The sequence below is a fragment of the Ambystoma mexicanum genome, chromosome 9 (genome assembly GCF_040938575.1).
Source record: "Ambystoma mexicanum isolate Mex_15411 chromosome 9, UKY_AmexF1_1, whole genome shotgun sequence".
Lineage (NCBI taxonomy): Eukaryota > Metazoa > Chordata > Amphibia > Caudata > Ambystomatidae > Ambystoma > Ambystoma mexicanum.
Window position 1 is genome coordinate 256,038,538 of NC_090931.1, and position 27,403 is coordinate 256,065,940.

Here is a 27,403-nt window from a genome sequence, read left to right on the forward strand (position 1 = left end):
ACTACGGGTTTGCCGGTGGGGCACTTTGGTTACCTCAAGCCAAGCACGCTACCGGCAAAAAAAGCCATCATTGCCGGTGCCGGTAATGACAGCAAATCCCCTCATGGAGTGACGTAATCCAGCAGCAATGCCGCCGGACCGGGTGCTGGAAACGGTAACATTTGCGGGTATCCTGGCGGCTCTCTAGGGTAGAATGAGGCCCTAAATTCATTTAAGGTGCTTAAAGGAGTGCTCACTGTGTGCTATTGCCAATGCCACTCACACCTCACAGCACTATGTCTGCTACCCCAATACCTGTGGAGCTGTACCTTTAACACGGGAAAAGGCCAAGAGAACACCAACCCTGCCTTCACCCACTCACTCTTAACTCCAGCTACGAGGAAGCGATAGATGGCAGCTGGGAGACAGGAAAAGGGATGACTGAGCTGGGTCCACCGCCATTGGGGAGCAAGGAAGGGCTTGCTTGTTCCAGGACATGTTTTTGGTCACGTTTCTGTGACTTTTAGGGTTTTCGTGCATGGGATGGATGGGTTACCTGGTCTGCAGATGGGGATGTGGCATGGTGCAGGGAAGGAGTGCATTTGGTGGTAAGGAATAGCAAAGCAGACCAGAGAAGCAATGGTGGTACTGGGCAGGTCTGGGGTAGAACAGATTTGCCAGTTCTGGCTTGGGGCAGTTGCCGCGTGGGGTAAAACAGAAGAAAAGTAAGGGACGCTGTTTACACCATGAAGACCAGTCTAGTGGTAGAGGGACACAGGATCCCGCAGAGTTGTGAAAATGCCTGAGGGAATCCCACACAATTTGTGGTTCAGAATTCAATCCGCGTAGGCGATATGATATAACAGGTTATTGGTTTCTAAGGTCGGACCCGGGGATCGAACCTGTGTTGCTGCGTGTCGTCTTGCTTCAAAGGCGAGCACATTGCCGCTGAGCTATTGCCCCGTGTGGTCCTGAGGACCCAAAGCAAGGCATATCTTATTCTGGTACACAGAGATCGGGCAGGTGAAGGTCGGCAATGAACTAGGGGTACGTGCAAAAGCTGGTATGAAGGTGAGCGAGAACAGGAGATAATGCTTTCTTGTTTTTTTTAGAGATGGACCACTGGAAGGAGATATGGATTTGCAGCCACTCGATTTCAATGTCTGGGTTTCATAATGGAATAGCATTATAAGGCAAGAGTGCAGAGAGCAGTTGATCTAAATTTAAATCCAACTTCATCACTTTGACAGGCTTGCAAGGCGAAGTAAAAGCACACCCCCAGAGCTCACAGAACGCCAATAGTGGGCAGGAAGTATTCCGTGAGGCTACCAAGAAAACGCTCTACCTTTAGAATGAGGAGCTGACCCCGCGTGGTCGGGTTCAGCGACAGACCACCACCGAGCTGAAACTGCCACATGTGCAGACCTAAATGAACGTAGCTATTTATGGGGCCTTCCTCTAAATTGGGAATAAAAGCTGGCGCCTTCTTTCTGTATGCCACACACACTTGGTTATATAATATCATGTTTTTGGGAAAGAATTTGAGGCGGAACCGTGTATGGTTCTCTCTTGGCTATAATGGAAGACTGTCACATCTCCGATCAGATGTCTCAAGCCTTTTGTGGGCTTCCGCTTTGGCTTCCTGAGCACAATAGCACAGCAATATCAGCTCTGTTCTTCCGACTGGGAATCAATAGATGGCCAAAAAACAGACTCATTGTAATTGCTCTTAAGTGGCCCCACCCTGTTTGGCCTTCAATTTGAAAACTCTGTGAATGTATTTTTCTTTTTTTTTTAAACAGAAGTTTTATTGATTTTATTGTTCAGTTACAGATAAAACACTACATGAGGTCACAGCTCTGAGTACACAACTTAAGAAATACTTCTTCCTTCTGCACATTTTCCCCGAGGGAAAAAAAACAAAGTTCTTGTACAATAGAGTAAAGCTTAACTAACTCTGAAGGAGGAGAAGGAAAAAGACAAAAACAAAGAACCTGAGCGTCCATTTCCGCCGCCTCCCAGAAAGAAAAAAGTTACCCTTGCTTCCCTTTTCACTGCCCCACCCTCCGACCCCACATATCATGGGCAACTAGTTCAGTCTTTTCTAGAACTTCAACACTTGTACACAACACTTCCATGTTTTCAAGAACTGGTCGACGAAATATCCTTGCTTCTTGCTACATACCCCGGGCTGACTCAAGCCGTCCCTTACTGTAATGTAGCCCCTTGGTTTGGGCCACCTCGCTCCTAACTTGACAACGGTTGCTATGGCACGCTTATGTGCGCTGCGTAGTATTTGAGGAAAGGGAGCCAGATCATATCTATATGGGAGTTCGACTCCAACAATGCACCCTTGATGCTTTCCATTTTGATATATTGTGTGGCCTTTGTCCAACCATTCCCTTTTAGATGGTAGCGTGGTGTTTTTCCATCCAACCGTTAGGCAGACTCTGGCCGCCAGGAGCAAATTCCTGGACATATGTGATAGCACTGTACACGTCCCCTCTGTATCCTTCTCAATGCCAAACAGCACTAGTAACGGGGGCAAGGTTCTGTGTATGCCATCTATGGCCGGTATCCAACCTCGAATCTCTTTCCAATACACTTCAACGTTTGTTTACACAGCCCCACCATTGATGCCAATAGTTACAGATTATCGGGCAACCCCTCCAACAATACGGTGTGACTCCTGTGTACATCTTTGCTAACCTTTGTGGAGTTGAATGCCATCGCATTAGTAACCTTCCGTTATGCATCTTGTACTGCATCGATATTAAGGTGGACCATACCTCTCTGTATATCACTGCTCAGGTGTCCGGGGTATCCTGCAACCCCAGCTCCCTTTCCCATTTAACCTGCAAGGTGGGCTGTGGCAAGTGGCTTCTCGTGACCAAAGCGGCATACAGTCGTGCTATTAGACCCCTTGAATCGCTACGCTGACTCAAAATACTCTCAAAAGGAGTAAGCCGTCTTCTAAGAGAGTTGCCCCAGCGCGGACCTAACATCACACTTCTTAGCTGTAAGTAGCGCAGCGGTGATATAACAAGGTCCTGCTGTGCTGCTTCTAATTCTGACTTTGTTATAAAGGTACTCTCCTTCCACATCTGTCCCGCACTAACCAGGACACTCTCATACTGAGGTTGAAACCGACTTGGATCGTTTAACAAATCTCTAATCGGTGGAGCCCAAATACAGCTAAGCGGAGATGGCCAGGTCGTCACCCCCTGCATTTTTTGTGAGGGGCGCCACAGTGACCATAATACTACCAACACAGGGTGCTCACGAATTTGGCGCAGCATCGCTCTCTAAGGGACCCAAAGCCACACACCCAGGGTGACTGGTTCAAACAGCACATTCTCAAGAAGCACCCATTGCTTCCACGATTTTTTCCCACAAGTGATCTAACAGTACACGCAACTGCGTCGCTCTATAATACTCCCAGAGATCTGGGTACCCCATACCTCCCTTGTCTTTAGGTGCTATCAGTGTCGTGTTTGGTATCCGGGGTCTCTTGCCTGCCCACAAAAATGCTAAGAGGGTACGCTTTACCTCTATGTGAAATGTTTCTGGGACCACCACCGGCAGCGTTTGAAAGAGGAACAGCAACCTGGGGAGAACAGTCATCTTAATCGATGTGAGTCTGGCCTCCCACGAGAGTGTTAACCTAGACCACCTTGCGAGATCTGATTTGACGGCATTTCATAAAGGCGCATAATTCGCTTGGAACAGATTCGAAAGATCTTTCGTGATTTCAACGCCTAGATATTTGATCCCCTCAGCTTGTACCTGGAATCCCCAGTCTTCTGCTAAATGATTTGGAAGGGCCTGGGAATGCAGTGTCAAGGCCACCATTTTATTCAAGTTAGCCCGAAACCCCGACAGGGCGCAATAATCCGCTAAGGTGGCGAAGAGGGCAGGGATCGACTCTGCGATTTCAGTGCCATATGCTAATATGTCATCAGCAAATAGCGCCAATTTATACTCCTTCCCTGACCTGACAAGCCCTAGTATTTGGGTGTTTGTTCGAACTGCCTGTGCCAGGGGCTCTAAGACCAAAACAAAAAGAAGGGGCGACAGGGGACAGGAGTACCTCGAGACAGGTCGAAGGACTGCGATGCAGTGCCATTGACCACCTCCTTGGCTATAGCCTCACGACATAACGCCAGGGCTCCGCGTAATCCAATGTTGGCCCAACCGCGCCCACTGCATTGCTGCGCGTAGAAAAGGCCAGCCGACCCTGTTGAATGCCTTCTCTGCATCGATAGACATCATGGTGGGGCAATTGTCGCCTTCAATTATGGTAGCTATAAAGTCTAAAGTTTTATGGACCTTGTCTACCCTTCACGTATCTGACCTGGTCAGAATGTATTAATAACGGTAATATCTGGGCGAGACGGCTGGCCAGGACACTTGCATATACTTTGGGATCAATGTTTATTAATGACATTAGGTGATACGAAGCACATTCTGTTATGTCCTTGCCTACCTTTAGTATGACTATAATTCTGGAATCTGTGAATGATGCTGGAGCTTGACCAGTTTCTACAATTTTATTGAAGAGTTGCACTAAGAAAGGTGCTAGGGAATTACTCTAGGCATTGTAAAAGGCTGGTGTAAACCCATCTTGCCCTGGTGCTGAGCTGGCCTTCAATTTGGAAATGGCATTTTGAACTTCTTCAATCGTTATTGGGCCATTCATCATCACCTGGCTTTCATACGGTATAGAGGCACCAGGAAACCTTGGCAAGTATTGCGTGATGTCCCCCTCTGCTCCTCCCTCCTCTGCTGTGTATAAAGTCTCGTAAAAACGTGAGAAACGACCTGTAAACTCACTGGAGTCTAGAACCTCCTTCCCCTTTTAATTTTTCACCAAGGGTACCGTCCTGTTTGCTCTTTGTTGTCGTAGGCGAGTGGCTAGCATTGTATGGGCCTTGTTGCCTTTCTCGTAACATTTCTGCTTTAAGTATCGCAACTGAGTCAAAGCCTTATCCTACCATTTATCCCCCAGCTCCTTTCGAAGCAGTCTAATATTTTCTCTGTCATTAGGGTGGAACTGGAGAGACAACTCTTTCTGCCTAATTTCATCTTTGAGTGCTAGCTCCCTCCTCACTCTGACCCTCTTCCTAAATGCCCCCTCTGCAATCAATACTCCCCGGATCGTGACTTTGGCCGCTTTGCCAGGCCATGTTTAGGGCCATTTCCCCAGTTTCGTTGGACATAAAAAAGTTCTTGATTTCGTCTGCCAGTGTGCCTCTGAAATGGGGATGTTTATAAAGGGTGTCATTACAAATTCACCTACACTCTGTTGGAGTGGAGGGCCCAGGTCGAGTTCCAATGTGCACATTTCATGATCAGACCATGCTACTATCTCAATGGACGTCCCTTGTATGGTGTATTCCCATGCCGCCTCCATTAATAAATAGTCTATTTGTGAATGAGTAAGGGTTGGGGGGTGGGGAGGGCATAAAATGTAAACCCCTTCTCCTGGGGATATTTCCTGTGCCATGCATCAATGAAATGATTAGACGTTAGAAGATCGTGAAATCCCTCTTTCACCGGGTTAGATGGGGGGAGAGCGCCCTGCCTCGCTGAATACCCATACATAACGGGGTCAGATATAATGTTAAAATCACCCCCACATATTAACATGCCCGTCTTTCAACCTTCCAAGAACTCAAAAAGGGTGTTGCAAAAATGTAGCTGATTCTGATTTGGCACATAAACAGAACAGAGAGTGACAGCTCGGGACCTCACTTTTCCATTCACTGCAATATACCTCCCGTGCTCGTCCCTGTGTGTTTGTGCTATCTGTAGATCTATGGATCTCTTATATAAAATTCCAACTCCCCCCTTCTTATGCTGGCCAGACGCCCACAATACTCCTCCTATCTCTCTACCCACCACTTTGAATTCCTTGCTGCATGCAAATTTTGTTTCTTGGACAAACATTATGTCTAAGTTATACAGACTGACGTCTATTGCCAACATGGAATGCTTGCGTGGCGAGTTCAGGCCTTTGACGTTAAGGGACCCAAACTTTATATCGGTGGTGACCACCATACTTAGTCCTTTGTCTACTTGCAACCCTAGTAACTGTGACTATGTGTTGAATTGTACGACTAAAATCCTACACTCATCCAAAGATGTACCTGATGGCTACTGGCAATGGTTGCCTCTTACATTTAAGGAACATTTCACAGGGAGCCGACAATGACCAACGCAGTTTGAGTTGCTATATAATTGGAATACTCAGTGTCATTCACACATGTTTGATCCTGATGGCTTAATGAGTAATATTGATATGTTCTCTATAGTGGCTCTGCAAGAGACCTGGATCACCGCTGAGATACAAATTGACAACCGTACCACTGTGCACGAAATTGCGATTAAGGGTCGCCTGGGTCGCCCAAAAGGTGACCTCTTAATATCAGTACAGGCTCCCTGGTCGATCATTAAATTGCCCCAATCCACGCCGAATGTGTTAATTGCAAAGATTTCTAATGCAGTGATAGACATCATCATAATAAATGTATATGATCCACCCAAGATGTCATTAATTACCAAAAATATGCAATTAGTAGAAATGGTCTTAAAACAATATTCACATCGCTTTCCGTTATGGCTTCTTGGTGACTTTAATGCTAAGATAGGCGACCTAACCTCAATCGAAGAATTGACCAATGAACCTCAGAAATCGGACACCATTAATCCCGCATTTAACACCCAAGGTAGAAAATGGCGTAAACTTCTCCAACCTTATAATTGGGTCATACTAAATGGACTAACAATGAGTAACTCCCAAACGGCCCCCACTAGAATTGAGGGTTCTTTTGCTGTCACCATTGATTATATATTTTCAAATCAGTTGGGGCTGCACTCTATTATTGATATGGGAGTTGCTTGCCCCGAAGAAAGCGATCATTTGCCTCTATGCCTCTATGCCTCCTCATCGATACAGTGCATAATCATACACCCCAACTTATACTTGACAGGAATGGCCAGATTTCATTAAATAATGGACACAATCGTATCACGAGGAAAAAACATAATGTTCAAGAAGCCTGCACTAAGGCGCAGGCTTTACTACCTGACTTTATTTGGCTGGGGGTATCTAATTCTAACACATGTGAGACACTCATACAGAGCTATTCGTCAATAATGAGTGACATCCAAAGTTCGACCAGAGAACAATTGTCCTATAAAACGGTTTTCAATATCCCATTGCCTGCCCGAAATGGTAATGATCGAATGATTCAAATAGCAAAAAGAAACTTACGCCACAGTATTAAAAGCATTGTAGATTCATCCAAAAATGCGACCCTAGAACCATCAATTAGCGTGCAAATAAGAGAACTAAAGAAATCATATAAACAGTGGTTAAAAAACCATAAGAAAGATCTTGAGTTAAAACTGTGGCACAATATCGCCAGATTGGCATTATCGGGTAATAGCATTGGGATATGGGACCTGATCGCAAAAAACAAAAAAAGAGATTTAACAATAAACTGTATCGACGAGGAAACATGGGCAAAACATATTGCTTCAACCTTGGGCAGACATGAATTTGTTGTTCAACCTCTACCGATCCCTAAAGTATCTTGGGAATGCAAGGCCTCTGTTCTTGATGTCATTGCTATTATTGATGATTTGAAAACTTCCCGTGCCGTGGGCCCTGATGGTATATCGAATCTTGTAATCAAAGGCGATTCACCACTATGGGACGCTGCTCTTCATACGTTATTCTGTCATACAGGCACATATGGAATCCTTCCCCTATCTTGGAAATCTAGTCACATCTTAACAGTCCACAAGAAAGGGGTCTGGGATAATCCATTAAACTTCTGTATGCTGGCTATGCTAGACTCAACATCTAAAATATTCTCAAAAGTTCTCTTACATGAATTGAATACATGGATTAGCGCTAATAATATCCTCCCAGTGAACCAAATAGGATTCAGAGAAAAATCATGTACATCTCATAACCTTCTCATCCTTAGCTCTGCCATTGAACACTCATAGCAGCGGCGCAAACTTGATGTACATTGCACTTTCATCGATTTTTCCGCCGCATTCGATACTGTCTGCAGAAATCACCTGTGGCGCAAACTCGATGCATGGGGGATTCCACCTGCCTTGCTACGCATGTTAATGTTATTACATGAGAAACAACTTTCTGTGTCCACCTCAATGCAGTAGGTAAATTATCAAAATCATTGCCAACCAAATGTGGGGTAAAACAGGGTTGTATGATTGTGGCTATATTATTTAATTTATATTTAGCCTACATGTTTCAGTCCTTTAATATTCAAGGTGCCAACCCCATAAAAATAAAGAAGGTGTCCTTGGGCTGGCTTGCATACGCCGACGACCTTCTACTCTTAGACTACACTCCCGCAGGTTTGCAACTAATGTTAAATGCTCTCGTCTCATATTCTAAGGATAATGGCCTTAAGATCAATACCGCAAAAAGCAAAATAATGGTGTTTACGCAGAAACTTAGGCCAAAGATACTGCACTGGACATTGGCCTGAGACCCTCTCGAGCAAGTAAGGTCCTACAAATATCTAGGCGTAATTATGGATGACAAATTAAAATGGGACACACATTGGGACGAATTGAAACAGAAATGCATGCCATCACTAAATACACTTAGTGCCTTTATTGGTCGTAATAACGGCTTTTGTGCATCGCCAGTTTTGTCCATCTATAATACCAACATTTTGGCAATGTTATATGCTATTGCAATTTGGGCCAAAAATTTAAAACACGTATCATCAGGTTCGAAGCAAAACTTTTGCAAAGATTATTTCATCTTCCTCAATGTATCAGTGTTGAATACTTATATCTAGAATTTAACATCAAGGGTATCTGGAACGTTTATATAGCCCAATGTGTCCTATTTTACCACCGCCTAACGATTGTGCAAACAGAAACTATCATTGTCCCCTATATGAAGGCCTTCTTAGCTCTTGATGATATAATACCGATTGGTAGAATTGAAGTTTTAAAACAGCTACATCAGAAATGGTTACATGAAGGACCTAACACATTCCTGGTTGGTGATATAAAATTGGCAAGTGTGCTTTTTTTAGAAAATATTCATCACATCGAAAATGTATCATCGACTGTTGACTTTTGTAAGGAGAGATGGTCTCGTACGACCATTCCAAAATATTTATCTGCTTACCCTGCCCGCACATCTTTCGGACATATTTGCTACTCAAATTTAATGTCTCGGTAGCCTTATCACCGAAAAGGTGGCAGAACAAATCAGTATACAATCACACAGATTGTCGGTTGTGTGGTAATCTTGTCAATGAAACAGTTTATCACCTGATTACGGAATGTGAAAGACTTGTGTTTCAATGACTCAAATATTTTAAGGCATATAATAATGCAGTTAATGTGTTTGAAATAGCTTCCCTATGGTTAACTTTTATCCAAGGCAACAATATCAACCTAATGTACTTTATTGTTAAGTTTTATCTTTATGTAGCTGAAATTCTAACATATCTTCGATAAGCTGATTTGTGCTTTTTAATCAGACTGTAATGAATATGCTGAATGTATTTTACCTTTTTTATGTTGTGTTATACAAAGCCTTGTTGCTACATGTATATCAATAAATAAATTATCAAATTATCAAATTATATAGAATTCCAACTCCTACCTACTTATGCTGGCCAGATGCCCACAATACTCCTCTTATCTCTCTACCCACCACTTTGAATTCCTTGCTGCATGCAAATTTTGTTTCTTGGACAAACATTATGTCTAAGTTATACAGACTGAAGTCTCTTGCCAACATGGAACGCTTGCGTGGTGAGTTCAGGCCTTTGACGTTAAGGGATCCAAACTTTATATCAGTGGTGACCACCATACTTAGTCCTTAGTCTACTTGCAGCCCTGGTAACTGTGACTAGAATTGTACGACTAAATAGTATATCCTGTCGGTGGCTGTTGCCTAAAGCATGCTGTGACCGTGTCAATGCTAAGACATCATCATTGATTAAGTGTTTTCCCAGATGTGGACCCCGGCCCTCCCCCCCATTGAGAAGCGCAACCTTTGGCACTCCTTCTATCCATCAAAACGCCCTTAAGAAAGAAGTGCCACACATCAAGGGCCCCTCACCCAAGCAAAAAAGAATGCAAACATGCTCTTCAACTTAATGGCGGAACGAACCGCAACTTTAATCTAACTCACCGCAGACCCAACCCAACTAGACACTGCCGTCTTTCTTAACCCAGCACGACTCCACCTTTTTGTTTTATTGCCACACCGATTGGTACAACACTACTAACCCACACAGCGTGATCGGTGTAGAGCGTGCCTGTGTGGAGGTGCGTCCATATCTCTCGAGACCTTTCCTCCAATGCCCCCGCTTCATGGCGTTTTGCAAGGCTTGTACTTCCAAGTGCCTGGAGCACGGCCTCTCTATGGAGAAGCCATCCTGTCCACGCGTGTTGGTCCTTTTGGGAAGCAGGTTTCATCTTGGACTGTTCCTTGTGCACCAGATTGGAGACTGTCCAAGACCCCCCAGGCTTCTTCTTCCGATGTGACTCGAAATCCCTCGCCATCGTACTCGAAATTTAATTAAAATGGGAAGCCCCATTAGTATCAAGTGTCGTGCTCCCGCAACCAGGTTGTTAGCGGGCAGCAGCCTTTTCACTTAACCAGCATCATTGCGTACAAATCTTGAAATATCTTCACATTCGACCGCTCAAAATCAATGGGTTCCTTTTCTCTCGCCTTCTGCAGAATATCTTGTTTCTGCCTAAAGTAGTGACATTTAACTAACACGTTCTCTGGTCCTTCGATGGATCCCCAGCCCTATGTATTCTGTCAAATTCAAAGTTGATTGATTGGGTAGGGTCAACCAATGTTGCTATCAGGGCCTTTACCCGACTTTCCAACACAGATGGGGTTTCTCCTGGTTTCTCGCTGAGACCCATTATTCGAATATTCGATCTACGTTCTCGGTTTTCCAAATCATCCAATTTTAGTTCTATGTCTCTCTCTCTGCTCCAAGTCCGCGAACTGTACCTCGCTTGTCATCGCGGCGAGATTGACTGACAACTGGTTATTTTCGATGGCCTCTATACAGTCTTCTACTCTCACCATTCATGCTTGCAGGTCCATGACTTTTTACGACAGATTTTATGGATTAGATTTCTCCCAGGAGGAGTTGAATATCAGCTTTGGTTGCACTGTCATGGGTCTTCCATCCGGGAACCTCTGGCTGACTCGCACCTTGCTCCTGTTCCATGATAGCTGACTCGTAGCAGTACCTGCGTAGCTTGAGTACTGTGCACAGATCCAGGGTGGCAACAATCACCAGCAGAGGACTTACCCTATGGGATAGGTGGTCGTGGAGGCTTGCTTCCAAGCTGCTATGTGCTTTGACCAGCCACTGCGCCCACCTCCCATGCCTGGGTGTTTCTAACAGGTGCTCACACCCTGGGCTCCCTGCACCACCTGTTGCTTTGAAGATGATCAGCTACTGAGCTGACTGCGCTGCGAGGTGGGTGATTTCAAAACACGACTATGTCCGTGGTAGCCTTATAGTGTAGGGGGTTCTTCGCTATGCACATAAACAGTTTGGGTGCTGGTCGCCTAGTTCTGTTCAATTATTCTGCTCACCGACCGATGCTGCCATGGGATGCAGGTCTCTGCTGTGTAGTGTATCAACTATGCCAGTGCTTGTGAGGATCGTCTCCTTATTTGCGGTGCTAATTCCAAGGGCAATTCTCAGCCATATGTGGCTGTCTCATTGCCACCACCTGTGTTTTACCTCCTGCTCACGAGTGCCACCGGCCGCGTTTTGTGTCCTCGTTGTTCATAACACCTCCGTAGGAAACACGGCTGTTTCCCATGAATGTATTTTTCTAACTAAGAAAGATGATTGTGCTCAGGAAGTATGGCATATGGTCATTTTCTTACTGGGCAAAGAAGAAGCCCCCAGAGAATAAATCAGGAAAAATATCTTTCTTTTTATGGCTTGTCGTGACACCTATGAGTGGAATCGATAGAGGACATTCTAATTGCACACCATCAAAAAACAATCCATGGAGGGATATTTTCAAAATGGTAGACATCAAATTAGACCTCTGGGTTCTAGCAGTAAGCCAACAGAGTGTTGTCAGTATCCCCTAAGTCCCATCATGATGGCAACAAATTGGTATTTTTGGTGTGCTACTTATAAGTTCCATTATCCACTGTCAAGGCCGGCTGTAGCCATTGAAATATTTTGGAGGCAGTGGAGGAGTTACCAAACTTCTACTTGATCATATTATCAGAATCAATGTAGGAAAATTGATCCAGTACTGAGGTGAGGGTGTCTTTGTTCATGGAAGCCCTGTAATCAGAGCCATTGGATCCATTAGAATCAGTATTGGTAACTTGACTTGACTCAGAAAAGAGGATCTTGAGAATTGAGCTCTTTGGTGGAAGAGCGCCCTTATGTAAAGATATTTCCAAATAAAGTAGGGCTGTATCCAAGTCTGGGATTTCGGCCAAGGTCTTGTCACCATTGCATAAGGACTATTATATTGTGATAACTAGTTCTGTAGAAGACCAACCAATCTAGAAGATTTCTTCTATCTGTACATTGACATGGTTCAGAAGATTGGCACTATTTGAAACAGTCACCTGAAATAAGACAGTCTACATCATCATTTATATCCAATGTGCCGATGAACAAGAATCAAAGCTATCGGAGTCCATTTTCCAAAACTGGATAAGAATGATTCTCTAAGAGGCCTACAAAAGGGATGGATAAGAAAGTTACAGAGTTAAACTAAGAAGAATTGACTCGCTTTTAGCAGCGTCCTGGGCAGCCCAACGAGGGAAGTCTTTGCAAAGCTGCCACAGAGTATTGGGTATCTACAGTCAATTGTCATAAGAAGCTGATGCTTGGGGTGCATGTTCTTTGGTATTCTCAATTGAAGATGTTTAGTCCTCCGCAGTATGAACATGATACACCAGTGGTGTTCATTTACTTCTGTGTCTAGTCAACCTTTTACCATCTCCAGTGTGCTGGTTTTCGCTATGGCTGATGGTGCAAACTGATTAGGGATTGGTTATATCCTCACATAGTAATCACTGGTATGGTGGGGGACATGGGGGTAATGTGCAATTACTTGCCTGTTAGTCACTATTACACATAGTCCAATTCATCCTTGACCTAGTCGAGCACCCCTTAACCCAATGCCCCTGGTATCCTAAGTGGTAATGCTCCATAAACTACCAGATGAGTAAGAGAGTCTGAGCCTTTTGTGGAAAGGGGATGTGGTGCGTCATTACATTTTTTGGGAGACAAAGGGCCTCAATTCAAGTTCAGTAGTGCGTGACAAAATGTGTGGTAATTCCGTTACCACCACGTTTTTGATAGGACTGGAATTACCTCAGATTTTCCCACACCGCCAAACTACAGCGTTGGCTTTAAAGAAGAGGATTTTCCTCGAGCATCATGCTGGGAGTAAATCCGACATTTTAAAGTAAAAACTTGGCAGAATTACTGCAGCAGAATTATCGCTCACAGTAATTATGCCAACTTGCCAATGGAGTCCTATGGCCGTAATGGTAAGTGAGTTTGGTGGCAATTCACCTGATTTACTACCGAATTACCACCAAACTCGTAATGAGGCCCCAAGTCATACAATTCCAAGCCTAACAATGTGAAAGTCATTCAGTACTTTTGGTAGTCAAAATAATAATTGCTTACAATTCTGTTAGTTAACGACTCCCGTGGCAAAAAAAGGAAGCTAACTACTAGATAAACTGAAATTGACAAAGCCTACAATTTTGGCTTTTGTATAGGCATGTGAAAGGAATTTGTCAGTCACTGCCATAATTGATGGCAACAGTTGGAAAACAGGACTTAAGTACAAGGAACATAAATAAATCGGAGTGTGAGGAGTGTTCTCTGTGTTCGTCCTGCTACCTGTTTTGCTGCCGGTTCCACTGCTGGAAGTGTTCCCTTGCTGCCCTTTGCTTGGAGGAGAAGCCTAAAACCCACAAAACCTCACCTCCGGATGCAGAGCATCGCGGAGTGCGAGGAGTGTTCTCTGTGTTCGTCCTGCTACCTGTTTTTCCACTGCCGGAAGGGTTTCCTTGTTGCCCTTAGCTTGGAGGAGGAGCCTAAAACCCACACAACCTCACCTCCGGACGCGGAGCATCGCAGAGTGCGAGGAGTGCGAGGAGTGTTCTCTGTGTTCCCTCTGTGCGCAGGGTGTTAAACATGCTGGGAGGAACGTGTGACAATCTTGGCCAAAATAAGGGGAAATCAGCGCTCCTTCCTCCACAGACCCGCTCTGAGTTGCAAAGATGCAACTCAGTCCTCCCCCATTGGAAAACACAAGCTCCGGTCAGTGGCTGCAGTAGCCGAGAATCAACACAAGTAAGTGGAGGGAGTGGGAGATGGGAACCCTTAAGTGGTGTACTCCCCACCACTGTGGTGGGTCAGCCCCCTCCACCGTGCTCACCTTGTTCACCCCCCACCTTGCTAACACTCATGACTCAACCTACAGATGCGGTATGCAGCAACAATGCTCCTGATCAACTTTCAGTCCTTTAGGAAATGGCTACCGCAGAATCGACATCTCTCACCCAGCTTGTGCCTTGCCATAATGTTCGGAGTCCATGCAACGTGCCACTAAGGGACTGTTCCTCAGGTGTACCACTCTCATGGAACAGTATGTAAAGAAGGGAAGCACGCTATCGGATGTATCCGGACCCGACAGAACCCTGAGAAATGTGAACCCATCGACGCCGAGACACAGCTGGAGAGTAGTGCATTACTCAGTTCTAATCCTCCACAACTACGCGTACTGGCATGGCGCGTATTGGAGCAATCAAAAAAATGCGAAGTTTTATGAACAGAATTAAAATCTGCCAGCCTAACCACGAAGGACTCTTTAGATAGGCTTCCTAATCGCTCACAGGAGGGGCCCCATGTAACCCTTTGCCGATGACAAACATCGTGAAAATGATGTAGCATTAACACTCGTACAAGCTACGCAACCTTCCACTGAAATTCTACTGAGCTCACATGCAGTTGTAAATGGACGTAAGACTGCTATTGACATTACAAAGAAGACTGCTGATCACTGTTCTTGTGCCACGGCTAACAAGTCGGGTGCAAGAGATGCGATAACAGAGATGATTATTGTGCTGGCCAATCAAAGTACACAAGAAAATTGAACGCTCCAGCCTCAGCAGAGAACGACATCTCTACAAACACCTTTTATCCATCAAAAATCAACTACTAATGAAATAACAGCTATGACTGAAAGATTGGTCACGTGGCATGGTGCGAGTCAGCCCTTTACTAAATCACAACCACCCCAATCTGTGAGTCAAGATAACTGGGAACCCTTTGATCTTGTGGTGCCGTTTGTGTCTAATGCTCATTTGCCTGCATGTATGTCATTGTTGCCCGTGGGACTGGAATGGAAGAATGAAAAAAGGAGATTGCAATTCAGCTCAAGCCCAAACAAACGTTGTAACTCTCTAGCAGTTGCTGACAAACTCCTAAGAGATCTGATGGAGCTAAACAAAAAATTGAACTTGAACTATTTGTGTGGGAATGGACCAAAAGGGATCTTGTTCAGAAGAGGAAACTCACCAGGTGCATGAAGAAGTATTAAACAGAATCCGGCCACCGAGGGTGGATGGCCGCATTTCACAACCTCTTCACATAGGAAAACCAGCATACAAACGAAGGAGAGTGGATTCAAGTCCTTCCACTATTGTTCAATGTTCCCAAAGTAAGTTGTGATCTGTCGCTCGAAATGAAGAGAATAATCATCTACAAAATTGCAGAAATGCAACGAACCTTTCTAAAACTCACCAAAGTGACTCTTTGTCTTCTGACTCTTCATTTATGGACCAAGATTTCCCTAAAGTGAGAAGATCGATGCCATCTATACGACTTAGAAAATCACACAACGAAATTAAAGATATGGCGGAAAAGGTGTTTCAGGAGATCAGTCCTAAAATAATTTCAACAATGACTATTGCGGTTGCACCGCTCTTAAAGTTGTATGAGCATCTGAATGACAGCGGAAAAGATCAGAACACCTTGATCGCTCTTCTGAACTCCAAAATGATTAACACTGAAATGGTGCTAGACGCAATGAAATCACAAACGCTCAATGATAATCAAAAACTGGAAACGTCAGCAAATTTGCTGAAATATCAGCTCAAAAACAATACAGAAAATAAAAAACTTCTGGCTGAAGTTGCTAGAGAAGCTCTGATGATCCTGAAGTGACAACAGTCAGATCAATGAAACTACACTACAAAATTAGCAAGTGATGACAAAGAGTTAACACCTGGTAAGGAGAAGTTAACTATGGCCATCCGATGCGATACCTTCCCGAGAGGCCCTAATAACAACCCTCACAGTCACCTAGAGTACCAGGTGAAAGAAAAAGAAAATGGCCAAGTGGTAATCATCAGCCGCCTGAGGAAAGACGGTGGCGTTGAGATTGATCATTCAATGATAGTCCCCGGCCTTGTTACGACAAAAATCCTGGTAAACAACTCGGATTGTTGCAGATGAATTGCTTGCGATGGCGTCAACGTCCGCTAAGGCAGAGGGGGTTGTAGGTAATCCACCCCTCGATTGCTCAATTTCATCTAATACAAATACCAGTAATGAAAATTATGCAATTTTTGGCCAAAAAAGTAAAAACACAGAGCCTTGTAAAGTGAACGGAAAAAAAGAACTCTAAAGCCATAAAGAAATCGAAAAACCAACCTTAATCCAGAGGCCAATGCAACAATAGCTCTCGACAATTCTTGCACAATAGAAAATCTTTGAACGTCACAATTCAAGCTCCTTTGCCACAGACTCCACTGGTCATTTTGGATGATAGTGAGAAAGTGTCTCAGACACAACAGACTGTCCTAAGTAAGCCATCAGAATCACCTCATCCAGACACCAACGATCATAAAAAAGAAATGGAAGTGGCATTATGAAACCAGATCCTAAATCTGTCAACATATGACATGGAAACTGATGGCCCATACAGTAAAAAATGTAACATGTATAGTGTCTGACGATGACATGGTTGACTTGGAAAATGTCGAACAATTGGAGCAAATTGAGCTTCTGCCTTCAAGAGTATGTATGTTTGTAATGAACCCGGACTCAAAATATGACAGTAACACCGGACCAGAAGGCTAATCGAATAAACCCTCACGCTTTCTAACAACTGACGAAAGGAGGGATCTGATCGAAACTAAAAACACGAAAACATACAAGGAATCATACTGTAAGCTTGCTTTAATATTTAATGGACCTCACATAAAGAATATTCATTCACACCTCAACGAGCGTGAAGACTCCCTCGCTGCAAAGCCAAGGGGCCTACATAAAGACAATGGGCCTCATTACGACCCTGGCGGCCGCGGTATGAACGGTGCCAGTAAGGTACAAGCTCTGTTCACACCGGGTCGCCACATTACGAGTTTGCTTGCGGGTGGCGGTATGCACGTCTGGTCTGGCCAGATGTGCATACCGGCACCCGCGAGCAGCCCAGGATGCTAACAACGGACCCGTCATTAATGGGTCTATTGTTAGCATCCTCCCTATTCCCATTGAGCCCGGCTCAAATGGGAATGGGGACGTATCGGGTCCGGGCACCGAAAATGAGAATTACCGGGCCCTCAAAAGTCAGAATGGCCTGGTAATTCACTTTTTTTGGGACCCGGACCTGGACATGAGTTTGGAGGTAGCCATGGCGGTAATGGCAGCATGGCTACCTCCAAACTCGTAATGAGGCCCAATGACACAAAAAGAAATCATCAAAAGGAGGATTGGAGGGTTGATCAACGTAAGACCTTGAAAAGAACCAGCAATATTCAAAGCAAAAAGAAGGAAACAGGAACAAAGTACTGTTTACTTTTGGAGCGACTGATATCATCGGAAGATGGCTTAATCTTGAATAGAAAAAATTTGCTTTGCCTACTCCACTATGGCCCAACCCTGAAATGGATCTCAACAAGAGACATAAAAACGGTGGAGTTCATCGATCAAACAACATGTGATTGTGTTCTTCTACATATACAATGCGTTGTCCGACATAAACCCACTTGGATTTGATATAATAGAAATCAATGGACTAGATAACACCCCTGAAAAACTAAAAAAACAAGTGAGTAGGAAAGACATCAAAGATAGACGTAGAGTGCAAGTGCACAGAAAAACATAACAATCACGGTTGCATGCAATAACAAAGAAGCGATAATGAGGCCATTGTTACAAAATCAGAATAAAAACACAGAAGAAATAAACAAGTTGAGTTGGATTGCTGGTGCTTTGAACAAACTGCACAGCCGCTAATGTGAGCTGTCGCCTCCAAAATCCTGCGTATAGATGGGCTGATGGAATACCGGGGGGTACGCTTATTTATTCCATGAAGCATCGTGCAGATTAAAAGTCTTTGATATTCTGTGTCTACTAGAAACTTGGCTCTTCATACTTCCGTGCATTGAAGGATACGAAATTGCTATCAATCCTGCCATAAAAAAATAAAAGGGCGACCAGTGGCAGGACTAATTACGCTAATTAAGAAAGAAAGTGGTTATCGTTTAGTAAAATAAACCAACCCTACTCCCTATATCCAAGTAACTTCTGTAGAAATATCAACTGAGCTGAGGGCAAAGGAAAAAAAGCTACATATTGTAAATGTCTATTGGTAACACCTGGCTGCAAGTGTTTACCTCTTCATAGACACAATATGCGACATAATTGATAACATCATGTCCACAGAACTGAATTCGAACATCATTCTTTGTGGCGACCTGAACCTGGAGTGTGTCAAATTAGACACCACGAAATTGTCTAATGACTTAAGTGCACAAGACTCACCAAAGAATATCTGGAATGAAGCAATGGAATCCAGACATATGGCTCTATTAAATGGGAAAACTCTTGGAGACATCCCCTCAAAAGCAACTAGGAGACAAGACCAACAAAAATCTGTTTTAGACTAGTTTTTTGGTTCAGGTAACATAGCAGAAAAAGTGACAATGCTCCAAGTTGATGAGATGAAACAAAGTGACCATAATCTGGTAAAAATTACATTTTCAACTACTCCACAGTCAATCGTGGTTCCCTGGACGCAAGCAGTCAACATAGAACCAGGTAGAAATAGGTTGAGAATGGACGTATATAAAATAAAGGAAATTACAAGATCATTATAAATGAGTCTAGCATGCACCCTCTTATTAAATCCAACTATTGCTCCTTGCTTCAGCAATATACAGAAGTTGTGTCAGATATGAGTAACACGCGATTTAAAACACGAACTCAGGAAAAAGATCAGAACCCTAATGAAGACACCTAACATAAATTGCTTTGTAGAAAAAAGGAAAGCAAAAATGAGGTACAAGAATTGGTTACCATCGCACAAAGCATTAATGGAACAATGTGATGCAGAACTCGTCCTGAACGGTTCCATGTAATAATGTCGCCACAAAAATCTCGCCATGCAAAAATATCGCCGAAAACTGGTCGTTTTTTGTGGCGACACTATTGCATAGAACATGCGGGGGACACCCCCGCAACCCCCAAACTTTTTTTTTTTTCTTTTTCGTTTAAAAAAAAAAATAATGTTTTGCCCCTGTCACCATATATATGGTCACCCAAATAATATCGCCACAACATTTTCCCGGCGATATTATATACGGCGACCATATATATGGCGATATTATTACCTGATACCTCTTGAACAGCCTGGCAACAAAAAAATCTTCGAGACTTTTGGATAATCCTTAACAGCACAGAAGCTTCACAACAGTCGCTATTGTGCAATATGGTGACAGAAGCACAGTGGGTTGAACACTATACTGCAGTATTCAGGAAGGTTGGTCCAACAAAAGAACCGACATTGCCTAACCTGAACAAATGGGATAATAGCATTACCAAAGAAGACGTCCTACAGAATATTGCTAAAATGAGTGCCTCTCGACCGCCTGGGTCAGATGGCTTGACCATAAGATCCTAAAAGAACACCCGGAAGAGTGGGCTAACTTCTGCGAAATACTGTTTAGAATAATTGTGAAAGATCAAAAGATACCAATATCATGGAAGAAAGCCATTGTAGTGCCAATATTAAAAAAAGTTATGAGCAGAACCCAAAAACTGTCGCCCAATAGCTCTCTTAAATGTGGTTGGGAAAATCTTCACCACCCAGCTACAACACCATCTGGCAGACTGGATAAAAAAAATCCCTTAAATTCGATGAAAGACTAACAGGATTTGTGAAGGGAGTAGGCTGTGGGCTAAATATTATTGATCAATATTCTTAAAATGAAGCAAATAAACAAGGGACTAAAATCTACCTTGCTTTAATTGACTTGGCCCATGCCTTTGATAGTGTGGATCGAGTGCTATTGTGGACGAAATTAGTGAATTGGAAATGCCCTGAAAGCCTCCTTATGGCAATAAAAGAACTCCATACTGGAACAGAGATCCAAATACGTCTGGACCAGAGAGGCAGTCTCACAATGCCCATAAACACATTCAGTGGCGTGAAGCAAGGGTGTCCGTTGGTGGTGATATTGTTTAATTTGTTGTTATCCGATATCGAAGACACACTAAGCACGGTTAATGCGTTTGCTCCAAAAATCTATGGTAATCACATAAGCCGGATGCTTATGTGATTACCATAGATTGAAGTGAAGACTGAACGCATTGGAGCAATACGTTGATGAGAATGGGCTGACGATAAATCCTGAGAAATCAGAAATTCTGATCCTACAGAGCTTGAAAGGAAGGGGCAATACGAGAAAAAAACAATATCAATGGAAGCTCAAAAACCAATGCTTAAGACGTGTTACCCAGACACAGTACTTAGGCATGACAATTAACTCTAACATCAACGATGAACCATTGGTCCAGAAGCTCAAAGCAAAATGTAAACAATTATCTGCACAAGCCACAATGCAAAACAAAACATTTGGAAAGTTCTCGCTGAAACCAGTGGTTGAGTCCTAGAAGGCAAAGCTGGTTCCAGCCTTAAATCATGGGGCAGAGGCTGCCTTGGGATGTTCACACAACACAAGGTCGATGTGTGAAAATGTGTTTTGGCGAAAAACTTTACATCTGCCAAAGACAACCCCAAGGGCATGCATTAGATATGAACTTTGACTTATATCAATCAATGCACGAGTTACCTGGAACATGTTGAGTCTATACCGTAAAACACTATGTATAGATACGCCTATACAGTTCCACATCTTGAAGCGTCAGGATGGCCACAGAAATGTTTCTATCTTCCACAATTGGCCGGAACTCGGTGAAGAGATCTAACTGCAGATAAACACTGATTATAGTGCCTAACTTCAGATAAACACTGATAATACCACCTTAAGTGCAATCCTAATCTGTTTAAAAAAACTGTGGCAGATGGACTGGATCGAAACTGTGAACACAAGAGCCTCCGCTAGATGTATGAAACATGCAGCGTCAGAATCTAAGGCATATAAAACACTGCCAAAATATTTAGACAAGTTTCCCGATAAACTTGATAGGCAGGTATTTATGAAGTTTCGATTAAATTCATTCAAAACTAAAGAAATACTAAGCCTAAAATCAAACACCTCACTTCTGGATTTAAGATGTAGATTCTGTGACTCTGGTAAAGAAACCTTGAAGCATCTAACCCTGTTCTGTGGAGGTTTGAGGGATGTAAGAACGAGACATCAGGGTCCAGAATTTGCAAAGATGTCAACTTTAGGAGGAGAAGACTGGTGGATGTTGATGTCAGAAGGAAGCAATACGAAATTGACATTGGCTCTTACGACATAGTTGATAGAAGTGAACAGTCGGTTGAAGAGTGATGATCTTGCAACCTAAGATTGTGGAAAGTCTACGTTATTATCATGTTCAATTCGTGAAATCGACAAGAAAAAGTTGTTTAAATTGTAACTGTCATTATTTTTATTAAGTTTGTAATACAAACTACAATAATAAAAAAAAAATCATCTCTTAGCAATGAAGCCATTAACTCTCTGGAGACTGCTTAGAAATAACACAATAACAATGACAGGCCAAAGTTTGATATTACTGTTCAGTAGAGTTAGCTCAAAGTGATCCCAGGAGGATTTGATTTCATCAGAGAGGTGCACGTATTGGGTCAGAATGGCCATACGGATTGCCATGAACAGTCAATAGTTGGCTAAATACCCAAACAACACCCACATGCTGTGTGCCCCTTCTCACATATCACCTTGCTGATAGCAGTTTTCCAAGGCAATAATTTTGGCTTATAGTTGGCACTTAATAGCCAAAACAAAATGAAAACAATTACAATTCTCCTGCATTCTATTTGTTAACACTGGAGATAAATTGAAAGACCTACAGATTCATTGCAAGTGTGGCGATAGTGATTAATTACCATTGCTGGGTGTTTTACCACTATGCCTAAATCCGAGTTTCATTTTTTAACTATTTTTAGTGGCTGATTTTGTGTGGCGGAAATTACCACCACACAAAAGTAGTACTGCATTGGGGCCCTATGGGACTGCAAAATAGGGAATAATGGAAAGTTCTGCATGACTTGTAATCATGCAGACCTACCTGGCTTCTCAGTAATTACTGCATGCAGTAGCGCTAAATGGGTTTGGAGGTATTATCAGAGGTCATACCCCCAAACTCATAACCAAGACCAAAGTAGCAAATAGATCTGTAAAAGTAGTAACTTGGAAAAAGGGAATGGAAGGAGGAACTTTGTGAGATGTTTAAGGAAAATTAAAATATCATGAGCAATTTTAAGAATACCAGTGAGCCTAATTTTTAAAACCTTGTACAATCCATGGACATCCTTGACTACGGTGTACCAGTGTTTTATAGGGTTTTTGTCATTTGTTTGGACTTGAACACTTTCCAAAGGGCATACTTGAAGCATTCAGTGGAGGTTTTCATTTTTTTCAAATTGGGTGTGCAGCTGTGATCCTCAAGGAGGGCTTCATTTGGACTACGTGTAATGTTGATCATGGGGTAAGTAACAATACGATGCCCATTCAAGTCGGTATAGCCTCTCCGACTTTTCTGGGGTCAGGGCCTTGCTCTCAGACTCAGTGGTCTCCCACCATCAATTCCAGGGGTACAAACAGCGTGTGTGTGCATTTCTAGCCTTAGCAGTTTCATGAGTACATGTCCAGCATTACTTATTGTAGCAGTGCATTTCCATCAGTACCTGCTGCATGTTTGTGCATCGCAGATTAAGACTGTTTTGCCCGCAGAACAGATCAAGCAGTACGATGCAGAGCCACTGTCATCATAGAGGAAATACGTCTCCAGGAACATTTCCTGTGGAAAAGAAAAGAGTGTCAAAATCTATGAATTGTTCACCATGAAGTAACTATGGGCCTCAATGCAAGTTAGGCAGTGTGGGAAAAAATGCTGGCAATAGAATTACTGCCACTTTCCCACTTTCCAGTACAAATATCCAAAATTGGATCAGTAGAATGGGATGACACTAGCTAAATTTCAATACATATCAAATTTTATTCAGTAAATTCATCACAGAGAAAATTCATCTTAATATCATAAAAAACGATAAAAGAACAATCAATTCGTACCATCAATCATAACCACATACAGGACTCATTCAGACATTCAAATCTAAAAACACCCAAGTGTTTATGCATCAATAAGCATTGGAAATATTGTTACACCAAATTATTTTTCAATTATCACATCAGACAGTGACCCAGTCCATAATATCAGGTGTTGTTGTGTATCTGGTGCCAAATTTGACCAGATATCTCTCACAGAAAAACATTGACACGTTTTTCGGTCGGAGACCTTCTTCAGGACGTAGGGCTTGGACTAAATTCTCCACCCTGTTCTCAGCATATATGGGCCCGTAGTAAATCTAAAAAAGTAAGGATAAAAACCATAGTGTCATCCTTATTTCTTCGAGTCGGTGACTAATAATATCACAATGTGTTCAAATTTAATAAACACATAGGTCCCTACTAACAACCAAATTCCAATTTAAGGGAGGGTGAACGGGACAGCGTAAATTAATCCTCCACTGGCATAGTGTGAATGCTGTACCTGTGGAACCAACAGAAACACCACTCAGCATTCTTTGAAAAACCGAGTACTCAGTGTGCATATCTATGGCCATCCATAATATACATTAAAAATAGGGCTAAGACCACTTACAAGCTCCAAAAGTGCAGCTTGGAGATCTTTCAGAGGATGCGACTGCCTAAGGATCCTCCCAGGTCCCGCGTATTGTTAGCCGGATCTTCCCATTTTGCCTGTTATACAATTGGTTTTCTACCTATATGCATATTATTGGTTGTCTCAATTTTCAACATAGTATTTATCTACATGATATATATATGAATATACAATTAAACCATTAAGAGATATATGTCTATTCGAGCCTAATGATATAATCTACTGACATATTTATGCCTATACTGATAAAGGGTAGGATACGACATCTGCGTGTATCCAACATAATCTGCAAAAGAACGTGTTAACGATTATCAGATGTATCTAATCCCATTGCGATGTATTAAGCAATTTGCCGGGTGTGTCTGTATTGTTATACTGACTCGTGGACCCAGTTCCTGAAGGTTGTATACGAATTGTTCGTTTTACAACTGCTCGAATGACAATTGACCTTTTCACAATTGACCGAATTGTGAAGGTCAATTGTACCATATATGTGGGGGGAAACCCCCCACAACTCCCCACCCAACGCCAAACCCCCCAAAACCCATATATATATATATATATAGATATAGATATATATATATATATATATATATATATCTATATATATATATCTATATATATATATATATATATATATATAGATATAGATATATATATATAGATATATATATATATATATATTCGGTCAATTGTGAAAAGGTCAATTGTGACCCTTTAAATTCGGTCAATTGTTCATTCGAACAATTGTAAACGAACAATTTGGGTAATACCTTCCTGAAATCAGGGAGTCAAGCTATACATGTCTTATCTCAAGGCCCTTAATATGCAGCTTTTTGACAAGCAATTGTGTTTTTGGTCCTTCTTCCATTTATTCATCTCTCTGGCTCCCTCAGTATGTTTTCCGAATTAATTCACGTCCCAAGCTCCGACTCGTGTTATTCTATTCTATATGAGCGACGCACGGGGGTTTGTTTCGCCGTGTGCCTTTAAGAATCTGGGGTGTTTGATGATTCCTATGCTTTAGTTGTTAGTCCTTTTTTGGTGTTTCCAGCAACTTTTAAAAGGAAGTCCTTTGGCTATGTTTAGTCCTCATTGACTTTTTGCTATGTTTGTGCCGGTGACGAGTGAGTGAACACGGTACCGGCTGTGCAACTTTTCCACGAAAGGGGGCGCATGTTGCATATTCAAGGTAAGCGTTCCCCCTGTGAGAGCATGACTCAGAGACACGCGAGAGGTTTTTGTGGCATTAGGATTGCTCTTAGGAGCGCCGCATATGATTTAGCGGCGTTCCGTTTGTTTTTAATTTATTTTTGTTTTTAATTCATTTTGTCACACTGATTACTATTTTCTCTAATGCGGCACGTTACATGGATAAAGAGGCCGTTTACCATACGCGCATACCTACGTTACTTGCGTATATGGTGGAGTGGGTATCATGTGAGTGGTGCCTTTGGTATCACTGGTTTTATATTTGCCATACACATTATGGGTGTTTACTTGGTGAGGAGGTGGCTATGGCGAGACTTTGCAGTACTTGATTAATTTTACAGTTGTACATTTCCTAATGCGAATGCATTTGCACACACGGCTTTAGTGGTCGCGTGTGTTTTTCAATTGTCACATATATGCTATAATTGTTACAAGAGGTGATAAATCCTCACACAGTTGCCATTGTGTGTTTTCTCTGTAGCCTCGTGAATGGCCTAATGACCAATTGACATTGGGAAGATCCGGCTAACAATATGCGGGACCTGGGAGGATCCTTAGCCAGTGGCATCCTCTGAAGGATCTCCAAGCTGCACTTTTGGAGCTTGTAAGTGGTCTAAGCCCTATTTTTAATGTATATTATGGATGGCCATAGATATGCACACTGAGTACTCGGTTTTTCAAAGAATGCTGAGTGGTGTTTCTGTTGGTTCCACAGGTACAGCATTCACACTGATGCAGAGGAGGATTAATTTCAGCTGTCCCGTTCACCTTCCCTTAAGTTGGAATTTGGTGGCGAGTAGGGGCCTATGTGTTTATTAAATTTGAACACATTGTGACATTATTAGTCACCGACTCGAAGAAATAAGGATGACACTATGGTTTTTATCATTACTTTTTTAGATTTACTATGGGCCCATATATGCTGAGAACAGGGCAGAGCATTTACTCCGACCGAAACACGTGTCGACGTTTTTCTATGAGCGATATCTGGTCGAATTTGGCACCAGATACACAACGACACCTGATATTATGGACTGGGTCACTGTCTGATGTGATAATTGAAAAATAATTTGGTGTAACAATATTTCCAATGCTTATTGATGCATTATAGACTTGGGTGTTTTTAGATTTGAATGTCTGAATGAGTCCTGTATGTGGTTATGATTGATGGTACGAATTGATTGTTCTTTTATTGTTTTTTATTATATTAAAATGAATTTTCTCTGCGATGAATTTACTGAATAAAATTTGATATGTATTGAAATTTAGCTGGTATCATCCCATTCTACTGATCCAATTTTGGATATTTGTATAGTATACCGGAAGGATCAGGGACTTGAGTTCAGGTCTACCCCTTTACTTACCCTCCACTTTCCAGTACTACTGAACTCTGTGTACGGTGACGAAGTGCAGTATTTTCCCTCAGCATGCAGCGCAAGGTAAACCCACCACTTGACCTCCAAACATCAGCCAATTTACTACAGTGAAATTATGCTCACATCAAATCTACTAAAGTCATCATGAAGTCCCATGCAGTTCAAAAAAGGGGCATTAACACTGCTCTACCAAACACCACTCGTAATCCAGGGGTAAATCCGCCGCACTGAGTGGCTGTAACAGTAAACAGGTTGTCAGTAATTCCGCAGAAAACATTGTGAAACTACCACCATAATCGTGATGAAGCCCTCATTCCGAGTTTGGTGGTATCCTGCTAGTAATTCCGGCGGGAGGCCACCAAAACGGAATTAGCATTCCCGGTGCCTGATATCCCGCTATTACTGGGATATTACGGGTGGTAGGAATGCCGGGAACACCCCATAGGACTCTATGGAAGGGATTGCAGCAATTACCGGCACCGGTTGTACCGGTGCTGGTAATTGCAGCATTTATTTGCCAGTGCAGGCCTGTTCTGCCGGCAGGTCAGGACTGGAGGTAGATCCGTGGCCCCCACTGGCAAACCTGTGTTTCCCCATTCTGGTGTCAGAATTACCGGCATCTTTTCC

General features: G+C 42.8%; 1 protein-coding gene across 1 annotated transcript in view; it reads right to left on the reverse strand.

Moving 5' to 3' along the window:
• Nucleotides 1-27,403, reverse strand: part of DNMT3L (DNA methyltransferase 3 like) — a 441,537-nt gene that overhangs the window by 352,025 nt on the left and 62,109 nt on the right. The window contains exon 3 of the mRNA XM_069613919.1: nt 23,191-23,303. Coding sequence (XP_069470020.1) covers nt 23,191-23,303 — 113 coding nt within the window. The remainder of the gene's footprint in view (nt 1-23,190; nt 23,304-27,403) is intronic.